This window comes from Corvus moneduloides, chromosome 14, assembly GCF_009650955.1.
Source record: "Corvus moneduloides isolate bCorMon1 chromosome 14, bCorMon1.pri, whole genome shotgun sequence".
In the NCBI taxonomy this organism is placed as follows: Eukaryota; Metazoa; Chordata; class Aves; order Passeriformes; family Corvidae; genus Corvus; species Corvus moneduloides.
Genome location: NC_045489.1, coordinates 19231320 through 19243374, shown reverse-complemented (window position 1 = coordinate 19243374; position 12055 = coordinate 19231320). Strand labels below are relative to the sequence as shown.

The 12055-nt window shown below is 52.3% G+C and overlaps 1 protein-coding gene across 13 annotated transcripts in view; it reads left to right on the top strand.

The window, feature by feature from the left end:
* The window catches only part of ARHGEF9 (Cdc42 guanine nucleotide exchange factor 9), a 197742-nt gene that overhangs the window by 157930 nt on the left and 27757 nt on the right, over window positions 1–12055 (top strand). For all 13 annotated transcript variants that reach the window (XM_032124159.1, XM_032124157.1, XM_032124169.1 and 10 more), the window contains one exon: window positions 7466–7597. In XM_032124159.1, coding sequence (XP_031980050.1) covers window positions 7466–7597 — 132 coding nt within the window. The remainder of the gene's footprint in view (window positions 1–7465; window positions 7598–12055) is intronic.

Genomic DNA, 12055 nt, shown 5'->3' with positions numbered 1-12055 from the left:
ACTTAAAGATATTTCTGAAGCAGCCCTGTGTGTAGTGATGGTGTAATTAAGGAGCTGAGAGGCACAGGGAAGGCAGAGTCAGCAGAAGGATTCCTCACCAGCAAGCCTTCAGTCTCTGCATTTGTGCCATGTGTTTGGAAGAAAAGCCATACTAAAATTATGTTCTCCCTTTCTTCTTGTCCCTGATTTTTTAAAATCATTGTATGGAAGTAATCCGTAAATAGGGTTTTGCAGCAGATTGAGGACAAACGTTTTTGTAAATCCTCTCGCTGTTGTCATCGGCCCATGTGTTCAGCAAGGAGATAATCAGAGTGATGGAGCAGCCTTTCTGCTTCCTCACTTGTGAAGTCTGAAATAACTCCACATCCCAGTCACTGGGATCATACTGTGTAAATGAATCTGGGGGAAAGAGGCGTTAATCCGTTAATTATTTTATTTCTGGCAGAGGTCTGTGAAGGCTGCGAGGAGAGGGAGGGAAATACAGGTGCATCACCTGTGTCCTCCTTGGCTGATTTAGTTCATTGCCGTGATGGAGGCTGGGTTCAGCGCTGAACCTGGTGATAAAACACACAATAAAACACATCAACGCAGCAATCAGAGCTGGCTCTGGGACTGGGGCTGGCTGGGGGAGCAGAGAGCACAGACGATGTGTTTGATTGTTTTACTGCTCAGGAGCATCTCTCACTGCCACAGACTCATTTCCAGAATGAGGAAATGCTGTGCAGGAGGCTCGGGACCATCAGCTCCGTGCTCAGCCCTGGAGTGTGCCATGGGATGAGCTAATGGGGGTCATTTGTGAGGAGCTCCGAGCCCCTCGCTGTAAATAAATCTCGATTAAGGATGGGCCCATTCCAAGTCAGTGAATATTCATGTGTGAGGGGGAAGCCAAGGTGACCTCCACACAGCATCTATGGAATAGCAGTTGCTTTTTCTCTTCTATTAGCTCAGTTGATAATTCATTTTTATTTAGCCCTATCCTTGATAATTCATTCCTGCTTAGCAGTACCCATTCTTTATCTCCACCCTATGCTCAGGAACTTGCCAAATTATTCTTCCAGGCTTTTTTGCAGCTATTCCAGATTTTGAGCACATTATTGCAGCAACATCCTTCAGCTTCTCATAACACAGCAAAGCCTGCTGTTGGCATGCTCAGAAATCTGATGGGAATACAGCTCCTGGGCAAAGGAAAACACCCTCCTTGCCCCTTTTATTCTGGATTTTGGATGAAGAAGGGTCACAGAGTTTTGATGAGAAAGGAGAGGATGAGAGCTGGACGCAGCAGAGGATTTCACTGCTTGATTCTTCCCTCTAAAGTAATTCTGAATCATCGGATCCAGCCCCCACTCCACAGCTGTCCATGGAACAGCCAGAAGGATGCACAGAAACCCAAAATACCCAGAAGTGAGCCACAGTGTAATGCAGGAAGAGAGTGGGAGAAATGAAAAGATTGGATCTTTGGGAAGTGCTTGGATCTGCTGAGATGTGTGCAGGTGTTCCTGAGGCACTGCAGACCCCAAATCCCACTCTGTGGCTGCAGGAATGTTCCCAGGACATGGATCGCAGGGGTGGGCTCCTCCCCCAGCCCCTGGGGGCTCCGATCTTTGTCTTCTGTGCAGCTTTGGGGTACAGGGGGGCTCTCCTGGGGTGTGTCCCCAGCCTCTCCAGGCTGTGGGGAAGGGACGTTTCTGGTTTGAGGAGAAGACCACGGCTCCCCATTGGTGTTTGCTGCCACAAGGTTCAGTCTGTGTGAGAGTCCCTGGCCAGAGAGAGGCACCCATAGCTGGAATTCCCAGCTTTCCTGGCCCTGCTCCTGCTCTAACCAGACCTTTCTGTGCCTGCTCTGTCCATCCCAGTGCCTCCAGCTAGCCCAGAGCACAGGCACGGCTCAGCCTTCCTGAGACCCCCTGAAAGCAGCAGTGACCACAAGAAAACAGGAACCAGGAGTAAAAAATTACCAGTTCAGTCTTTTTTTCACCAGAAATCCAGGCAGGGCACAAGACAGAGCTAATCCCAAATGCCCACCGTGTTGGCACTTGGTGAATGATTTCAGTGGCTGAATGTTTCAGCACGTGGAAATATTTTATTTGAAGGAATGTCTGTTTTTCCTCAGCATCTCGAGACTGATGATGCCGATTCTCTGATCTGAAGTCGCGTTTTCCTTTCTAAATTTACCCATGTTCTGTGAGGAGATGGTGGAAAAAGATTTTTTAAAGAAGAAGAAAAAAATCCCAACCAAGCAAAAAATACTTAGTGAGGGAATATTTGAAATGTTCTTGTGTATAAAATTGTGTGTACATGTTTTCTTGCAAGGAGAGGCTGTTGTTGGGAATGCTGATCCGAAAACAAATAGGAAAGGTTAGGGCATGTCCAAGCTGCTTTAAGCAGAGGGGTTTTACTGAATCCCATGTTTTAGGAATCACTTTTATCCCTCCATGGGATAAAAATTTATCCCATGGTGGTGAATTTCAGGATGAGGTTTTGAAAGTTGCAAATATCCTTGAGTTAACCAAGGCCAGAGGTTTTACCCAAGAAATCCTGCAAGCAGGATCTGATGGTTTCAGTTGCCAGTGGGACCAGGAAAGGGTGGCCTGGCACGAGGGACAAGCCAGGGTCTGAAGTCTCAGGGAATTACTGGCAGCTTTGACATCTTTAGACAAGGAATGTCTGAGCAGAATCTTAGGGGAAGGTTCTGATCTCACAGCCTGCTGCAAATCAGAACTAATCCCAGTCCCTCTGAGATGTGTTCCTGTGTAATTTGTGGGAATGTGGGCTTGACCGAGAAGCCTGCCTTGGTCTGTTGCCATGTGTGAGTCACTTCTTTATTTTGTAACCTGAATTCCCAGCATATAAACAGAGCCTGAGAGGTACTGCCCACACCAGTCCTTCGAGCTGGTAATGGCTCTGATTTGGGGCTTCCACCACCTCCTGCCGAGCCCTTGCAGAGCCTGGCAGCTGTCCGTGTTCTGAAGTGTTCCCTGATGTTCCAGCTCCATCTCCCCCTGCTCAGCATCATCCCCTCGCTCAGAGTGAAACCCCCTCGGGTCAAACCAGTGACATTTAAAGGCAACAAGGCAAACCAGCACACGGAGGGACTGGAGCAGGCTTCAAAGGGGGCAGCCAGAGCCCATCCTGGGTAGCCTGTGCTGCTCGCTCCCCTCGCTGCTCCTGCCCTCTGAGGGAGCTCCAGCCCTCAAAGGTTGGTGGGAGTAGCCCCACACACACACACACAGGGCAGGATTAGAAAGAGATTTCCACAAAGGCCATCGTTGTTTCCAAGTCCTTGCCAGCCCCAGCGTGGGCAGGGCTGTGTTTACACCACTCCGAGGTGCATCCCTGCCTTCCCCTCTGCTCCTGTTCCCTCTCTCCTGCCCCCACAGGGATCCTGTGAGCCCGTGGAGCCCTGTGCCACCTGTGCCTCTGTGCTGAGCTCGCTGGGCTCTGCTCCTGTCAGGGTCTGGGCTCAGTTTTCATGGGCACGACCCAGCACAGCCTCTCCGAGCGCCCTGTACGGATGATGTGGAGATGGAAAACAGGTCTGTGCCTCAGCACACCTGGAATTGCTCAATTTTATGCCTTTTCACACAGCTCTTGAACCACATCAAAACAAAATGAAGCAGCAATCACTGCAGCAGCTCAGGCTCCCCCTCCAGCCCTCCAGCAACACTTTCCTCCCTTTCAGCCCAGTTTTTTCTCACAGGAGGGAGGTGATGGTGGCTCCCTTTCCCTGGGTAGAGATCTGTGGAGGTCCCTGATCCAACAGTGGGATGTTTGGCACAGGACAGAGCCTTGCTCATCAGCCTCGATGGGTTTGAACTTGCTATTTAAACAGATTACTTTGGTTTGCATAGATATTTAGATATTTCTACCAGAAATTCCCATGGGGTGCCACTATGGTAGCTTCCAAGAGTATTGAATTTCCATGAAGGGAGAAATACATAATGTTGAGAAACATAATGAGCACTGTCCTTTTAAATTTCTTCTCATTCCTGTTATTTACGGGTCCTTTAAATCAAGACTTGCTGCCCTTAATTATGTAATCTGTAATCACTGGCCTCAGCCTAATACTGCGTTCGTGAATCCAAGAGTGCCATGAAAGGAAGCTGCCTGTGACCAACAAAGTGAGGACAGCCTGATGAGAAATCCTCCTGGGAAAAAAACCATGGCAGGGAGTGAATCGGAGCCTTCTTTCTTCTCTTCTTCCTTTCCCCCCTCCACCCCCCAGCAACAGAAGGTACCAAAACTGAGCCTGTTGAAGAGGACAACATTTCGCTGGCGTTCCTTTTTGTGATCTCAGTGTAGCCCCGGGTGCTAATCATCCTGTCAGTCTCTAATTGCAGAGCAGTGGTGTCAGGCACAAGAGAGCCCTGCTGGCTCCCTGGGAGCTGGGAAAGGGCACGAAATCCCCTCCTGGTGCCCAGCAGGGACAGCAGAGGGCTGTGTCAGGGTGGGCTGCGGTGCAGGGGAGCAGCTCCGGTGGGCTGTGAGCATTCCCGAGCCCGGGGAAGTGTCCAGCTCCTGGGAGGGAGAGCAGCTCTCAGTGCCAAGCCCTTCCCTGATATCCTGGTGCTCCCAACAGCATTTATTTCATGACACTCCTAAACTTCCTCCCAGCTGCCCACTACAGAGCGTGGTGGTCACTGCAGCAGAACTGGGGAGCTGGGGAGCCACATCTTTCCCAGGCAGCAGCAGCAGCAGCAGCAGCAGAGCTGACCCTGTGCTGTCACAGTCAGCAGTGGCCTGGGGACTCTGTGTGTCACTGCAGGGCTCGAGGGAGCTCACAGCCAGCCCGGATGTGGGTGACCTTCTGCTCCCATTACTGCACACAAAGGACTGGGACAGCGTGAAGAAGAGAGGAGTCAGCTTGCCTTGGGCTGCCCTTTGGATGCAGCAGGATGTGCACTGAAGGGCCTGGATGCAGCAGGATGTGCACTGAAGGGCTTGGATGCAGCTGGGGAGGGCTGAGGGGTTTTGTTAGAGACTTACGGGACAACACTCGGGTTGGAAAAGGCGTCGGGGCTTCTCTTGGCCGCTCTGCTGCTGTGCTCTGCTGAACGTCTGCCAGTTCAGGGCAACTGAAAGTTCAGCCTTTTCCTTCTTCAGTAGGGTTTCTCTTAGCTTACAGAAGGATACAGATGATCCAGCCTCTGTAGGAGTTGGGAAAAAATGGAGAAGAAAAAGGAAATTTTTTCCTGGTTTTGTACAGATTTGGAGGCGTGGGACTGGGAGAGACATTTGGGGGAGTCTGCCTGGAGCACGGATCGAGGCGTGCTGGGGGAGCCAGTGTCCCTCTTTGCCCCCCACCCTGCAGCTGCCCCCTGATCCCCTCAGTGGGGACCAGGAGAAGACAATCTGTGCTGTTCAGAGAGGTACAACTGTGTCAGGACAGGAAAAGCCTTTGGAGGTTCAGAGGTTCTGCCCCGAGGCTCGGCTGTGGGAATTGGCAGCCCAGGCTGGAGGAGCAGGGCAGGACCACGGACACACTGCTCTTGGCCAGCCACGTGCCCATCCCAAACTCTTTGCAATCTATATTTCCCAATTTGCTCACCCCAAGTGGGAAATCAGCTATTTCTAGCCTATAGACTGGATATAGAAATTGTTTTCCCCACATAAGAAATGCAATACAAATCCCATCATTTTGGATCTGGATGTTTTTGGGTTATGTTGCTTGCAGGGACTACACAGTTTGGATTCAGCTAATCAAGTAGAAGTGTTTACAGAGCCCTCTGTGTGTCCTCAGGCTTCAGATGCTACCACAGGAGTAAAAGACAAAGCTGGCTTTCTATTTTTAGCAGCCAGCCTCTCCTAAGCTCGCCCCCTCTCCTAAAGCTCCCATCCATAGGCTTGTGGGAATCTTCTTCATAGAAGCTAGCCAGGAAATTCTGGAGCTGGTGTGTTTTGTTCAGAGGCTTCTGGTTCTCAGTGTCCCCCTGAGCTGTGGCAGCAGCACACGGGTCCCGGGGCTCTGGCCAGGCTGAAGTGGGACCCTGCTGAGGCACTGTGGGATCTCAGCCCATCCCATCTCCCTCTGGGTCCTGGGGATTTACCCTCAGTAGCCCCTGGCACAGCACAGGCACAGAAGTGAGGCAGGGAGGTGGATAAAGCCCTGGCTAAGGCGGTTTGGAAGTCTGTGCTGCAGCTTGGTGATGCAGTGACTTAATGAAGCTGCTGTTGTCACGGGGCCCGGGGACACAGGCAGTCGCTCCCAATCAATGCTGAGAGGTTAATTACACATTCACCTGAGCAGCAGTTTGAAATCCTCACCACGGAATCAGGAGTGGGGGCGACTCTCGGCTGCCTTGGCACCTGCAGGCGTGAGCAGCACCAGAAGTGTGTGTCTAGCTATGTGCCCCCCATGGCTGGCTGAACCTTTACAAGCTGTTTGCTGGGATTTTTGGGACTCTGTCGTCCCAGAAATCGGTTCCAGCTTGGCGTCAAAGCCAGAACTGCAGTAGTTCACAGCCAAAAAGAAAAAAAAAAAAAGCTGTTCTCTGACTTGCTCCTGAATCCTGCTGCTGAATCCTGCTCCTTACCTTTCAGCTGGAGCCATCCCGCCTCCTTCCACGGTGCTCCGCCGAGATGCCCACAGGGCAGGTGGTGGTGAATTCACCCATTTTTAATAAATAGGTTTTAATTAACTTTTTAAAAAGTCCAGCTCATTCCAATTAGTGGAGGGTGACTGCATTTGTTCTCTCAGAGAGTGGGAGAGAGAGCGCTGTGTTTTCAAGACCATCTGCTCACGAATCCTTAAAAAAAACTCGGGAGAGGAAAACAAGCGTTAGCCGGAGGCAGGGAAGGGTGAGGGCACTCTGGCAGCCAGCAGGGAGGCCTGGCCAGCCAGGGGGGGGCTGGGGCTGCCGTGGAAGCCGGGGTGGTCCTGACAGGATTTTGGAGCTGGGGAACTCTTAACGAGCTGTGAGAGAAGGGACTGGCAGTGCCTGGATGAGTGGGAAGAGAGGCAGCAATCCAGAGGGCTGAGTTCTGCCAGCCTCAGAGGCGGGGAACCGATATCCCAGAGTGTCCCAGGCTTTCGTAGCTGGCCGGAGATTTCAGGAGGGGAATTGCTTTGGGATGCTGCTTTAAAGGGAGGGCGTGCAGGGAATTTGGTGTTTCTGGGGTGGGCAGCAGGAAGGGGCTTTGTGTTCCTGATGCCACCAGCACCTGCAGCAGGATCCAAGGGTCTGGGGGTACCTGGAGAGGGGAGTGGGGAGAGGGGACAGTGTCTGGGGCAGCTCTTTCCCCATCACAATGTGAGCCATAGTGACCGTGCTTCAGGTGTCCACACCTCCTCCTTACTCCCCTTCCTTCAGAATTGTCCCCTAATCCCAGTTTCTGGTCTGAAATCAGATGAGGTGGCTTTGACAGCTGCAGAAAGGTTGGAATGTTACTGAATTGCAGCTTCTCCCCATCCCGCAAAGACAGACTTGTCCAGTACAGTTGTCTCAGCCTCGTTCCCTGTGCCCTTCAGGGAGACGATATCTTGGACCGCAGCTCGGAGCTGATCTACACGGGAGAGATGTCCTGGATTTACCAGCCTTATGGACGGAACCAGCAGCGAGTTTTCTTTCTCTTTGATCACCAGATGGTTCTCTGCAAGAAGGTAAGGACACAGCTAAGGGCATGCTGTGGGCAGGCTTGCCAGTCCAACGTGGTTTTTAGGGCACGGTGGCTGTTGGCTGCACGTGCAGAAGAGGATGTGGAGAGCCCTGAGGAAGGGCAGTGCACAGGCTCGGGGTGGGGAGCACACTGTGATGGAGGGATTTTTGTGCTCCTAGCAAATCCAGCCTCCACTTGCTCTTTTCATGCCTTTATCTCATGTGCCCCTGGTTTGGCTCGTTGCCTCCCTTCTCGTTTTAGGATTTGGCTGCAGTGTATGATCTGGGATTAGATAGCCCTGCAATTCCTGTACGAACTACAAAACCTGGCACTGGGGCTGACAGCCCAGTTGCTACATTGAGATGGTGATGAGCAGCAGCCAGGCTGTGCTGGGTGTCTGTGCTGGCGCCTGGGGAGAGGCTTTTAAAGCCTCATCCTCCTGTCTGTGCCGTGCTGGGTTTCACAGGGCCCCTCCCTGCCGTGGAACCCATGGAGAAGGTGGGAGGGCAGTGCAGGATGCTGCTGCTGGTGTGCTGTGGTGTTGATAGCAGCAGGTGAGCTGTGATCCAGAGAAACTGTGTCCAGCAGCAGCTCTTGTGCCCCTGTGTCCCGCTGAGGTGATCCCAGCTCACTGCCAGCACACCTGTGTGACACGAAGGGACAGAGCTCATCAGTCCTGGGTGTGACAGCTCAGGATTTGCTGTCACTCCCTGCAGCCGCACAGAACTGTGCAGGGCGGTCCGTGGGAGAGCACAGGGCTGTGTTCTGTCACAGCTTTTGGGCTCAGGACAGGCTGAGCCTGGCACCCTCCGAGGAGGAAGGGCGTGGGTGGGGGCGTGGGCGGCTCCTGACTCAGCGCGGCATCACTGCCCCCTCCTCGGCCTGGGCACTGCAGTGGGTGGCACTTTCATCTCCTGAGTCATGGTTGACTGAAATTCTGCCTTCTGGAATGCCTGTGCCTGTTTTTCCCCTCCTCGTTGCTGTGCCTTTCCCTCCTTGCCCAGCCCTGCACAGAAGCAGCCTCAGAGCAGCAGTGAGAGCTGGAAGGAGGCTGGAGGTGCACAGCTGGTTTCCTGTTTAATCCTGACCTCCTCCTCTTTGATCATGACCCTGGATTTCCAATTCAGAAGGCAGCATCCAGTCTGGCTTGCACTGGGTCTGGTCCAGAGAGGTATTGAGCATTCCCGTAACTCTGGGGAAATCAGGGCTGGGATTTCCATGGTCATCAGCACAAGTGGAGGGTGGTCAGCAATCCACAGCGGGCTGCTGGGGGCCTGCAAGGTTCCATCGATGTGCAGACAGCGTTAGTGTGACACTGTCCTCCTCCTTTCTGCATTTTGGGGGGTGTGGAGATGCTGCACGAGAGGTGCCTGTGTGGAATGCACCTTTTTTTGTTGGACACCTGGCCATGGCATTTCTGTGAGGGGGAATAACTCTCAGGATGATTGTTCCTGTCATTACCCCCTGGTTGTTGCCTGATTTGCACATCTGCAAGACTGGGAATTCCTGAATGCATTTCCATGGCCACCTTGTCTTCAGGCAGAGACCTGGCTTGGGAAGATGAGTGAGTGATTACCCAGGGCTGCACTCAAACATGCTTGGCAGATGTTATTTCCACCACTGTGGGTGTACTGAAATCTTTCTCCCAACAAGGAAAGCTGCACTAAGGTTTCCAAGGGCTGCAGCAGGTGGAGAAGCTGACACCGTGGCAGGCACCTCTCCCTGCTGGCAAACATCTTGTAAACTTGTGTGGGATAATTTTCTCAAAAATAGTTTCCAAGCTTTGCAGAGAAATCTCTTTGGCTTAGATTTTGCCACCAGAGACAGCACTGGTCACTTCCTGACATCAGCACTGAACGATTTCCTGGTGCTAGGAAGTGAGGAGTTTGATCAGATGAAATGGCCTTGTCAACCATTTCAGGGTTCTACAAACTGAATGCTGAAACACCAGCGTGGATGCTCCAGTTCCTGATCCAGAGCCGCTGGGAGAGCTCAGAATCCAGGTTTTCCTTGCAAAGCCGGGTAACTTTCAGCTGCTGGCTTAATGTCAAACTCTCCCAATGAATTTCTGCCCATGTTTCCTGAACCGCAGGCTGGGACACTGCACGAGGACAAAGTGGTGCCTTTTCCAAAGAGTTGGTGGGATACCCTAACGCAGAGCTGCCTTTTGGGAAGGCAGAAGGGAATAGGCCGGGCAGGAAGCAAGCAGTGCCTCAGTGTGCCTTGCCATATGCATATAATCAGGAGAAAAAAGCCTGTTCTGGGATGCTGGCCGTAATTACTGAGAAATGAAGGCAATCCTGGCTGATGGTAACGCTCAAAGATGTTGCCTTAAAGGCACAGGGTCCACTTTCCTTATCACCCTGAAGTTGAGAGATTTTGACACAGAGATGCTTTAGATTTGCAAATCATGGTACTTAACATCCAGGCCTGTGACACACAGCGTTAATTATGATCACTTTGGGGATGCTCGAGGTTCTTAGCAGATGAGGATCTTCTTTTCTCTGTTCTGGGTAATAATTTGAACTCCCCCGGCGGGCTCCAGGGTGCTGTGGCATGGGGCTGGGAATGACAGTGTGAAGCAGGAAGGGTTAACAAGAGTTCCTGCTCTAAATTCCACTTTTCTTTCACCAATAGCTGAGCAGTCCTTAGTGGGGCCCCGTGTTTAGCGTTTTCTGACAGCGCAGAAAGATCAGTGACTGCATGAAGCACATTTAGTTTTCGTTTGTGCTTTTTACGTGTCTCTTGTAATCAGGAGGCAATGCGAGCTCCAGCTTGTGGTTTATTGCTATTGCTGTGTTCTCTTGAGCTGCCCGAGCAAAGCAGGTTGGATGAGAAGCAAAATGAGACCAGTTTAATAGCAGTAGCCAGCCAGAAATAGCCGTGCTACAGGAGATGGAGTAAATAAAACAATCCTGTCAGACTCCACTGCAGTCCAGGTTTCCAAATGGGAAGATAAAAAAGACGTTTCTTAGTGCTTTCAGTGGAAGAAGGTCTCATTCCCATGTAGGTTCTGTTGGAAACACCGAGGTAATCTCTGCACCAAAACAAGGGCCCTGCTTTTATTACAGGCTAAAGAGGGCCTGTGAGACCAGCCAAAAACCTTGTTTGCAAACACAGAGCAGTCCTGGGACAGTTCTTATTACTTTAAGTGGATTTTTGACCCACCAGGAACAGTGCTTGACTTCAGCAGCACCTCCCAGCTCTTCCCTTTTTCTCCCAGTAACACAGATCTCCACAAAGTGCCACGTTTTGGGTCAGGCCTGGGCCCAGCCTGCAGCAGGGTGGGGAAGTGGCTCAGGCTGGGTTTCAGCAGCTCAGGAGGGACTCGGTGCTGCCTTGGCAGGCAGAGCCTGCTGCTGCTGCTGGAGCTGGGGTGGTTCCTGGGCTGTCCAGTGCAGAGCCAGGAGCTGGACTCCGATGATCCTTGTGGGTCTCTTCCAACTCAGGATATTCCGTGAGTCTGTGAGGTGGGCATGGAGGTGATCAAAGAGAACACAGTGGCTTGGTCACAAAGTGTGAAATGAAGTTTTTAGAGACCAGTGTTTCCCCAGCCCCACTCCCAGAGCCCTGTGGCTCTAGCCCAGCTGGTGCTTTCTGCAGGCAAGAGGTTTCTGTGGGATCACGGAGCATGGAAGGGAAGTTGGATGTTTCATCAGTCCCTTGGCCAGCAGAAAGCCAAGGAAGGCAAGTCCAGCATTCAGCAGGGTATAGATTAAAACCAGTTATGAAACAGCACTCCAGCTTTCAGACAGGGGTATTCAAGGGAGGAAGACATTCCTGTGGATGGTGCCGCCGCCTGGAATGCTCAGTGAGCCTTTGCAGGGCAGTGCAGGTGCCCGTGGTGTGCCCTAAGCAGTGTCACAGGGGGTTCGTGCTGACCCAGGACCTGCTGTGCTTCTACTGCCTGCGGGGAGCACAGAGGGAAAAGCAGAATCCAGAGGGTCTGGAGGAGCCAGCAGGAGGAGTGCTAAAATCCAGAAAGGGCTGAATTTAGAGTCCTTCACCATCTGTGTGGCTGTCTGGGCAGGGATCAAGTTTTGCCTCCTGTGGCCATACAGATTTGCAGGATGCTCTGCAAAGCACTCTGTGCCTCACTTACCGCTCCTGGAATTGCAGTGGGTGTAAATTTGGCCCACAAGCGAAAAAACCAACCCCTCCTCTGCCATGACCTTTCATCAGCACCATCTGAAGCCCCTGTGAGCAGCTGGGGAGGCCAGCAGAGCGGAGTGACGTGGCTGCACAGGGGTTTCCCATCTCCTCCTGTTACAAGTCCTTTGGAAAGGCCCTCAGCTCGCTGCTCTGCAGCCAAAGGGGCTGGGCTCGGGGTGGAACAAGGCACCAGAATGCCACCGGTGTGCCACCGAACCCACGGAACGAAAATAGCACTTCCCCACAAACGCTCGCAGCTCCCGTCCTCCCCCTCTCGGATCCCACTCTGCAGCTCCACGGAGCTGGCGAG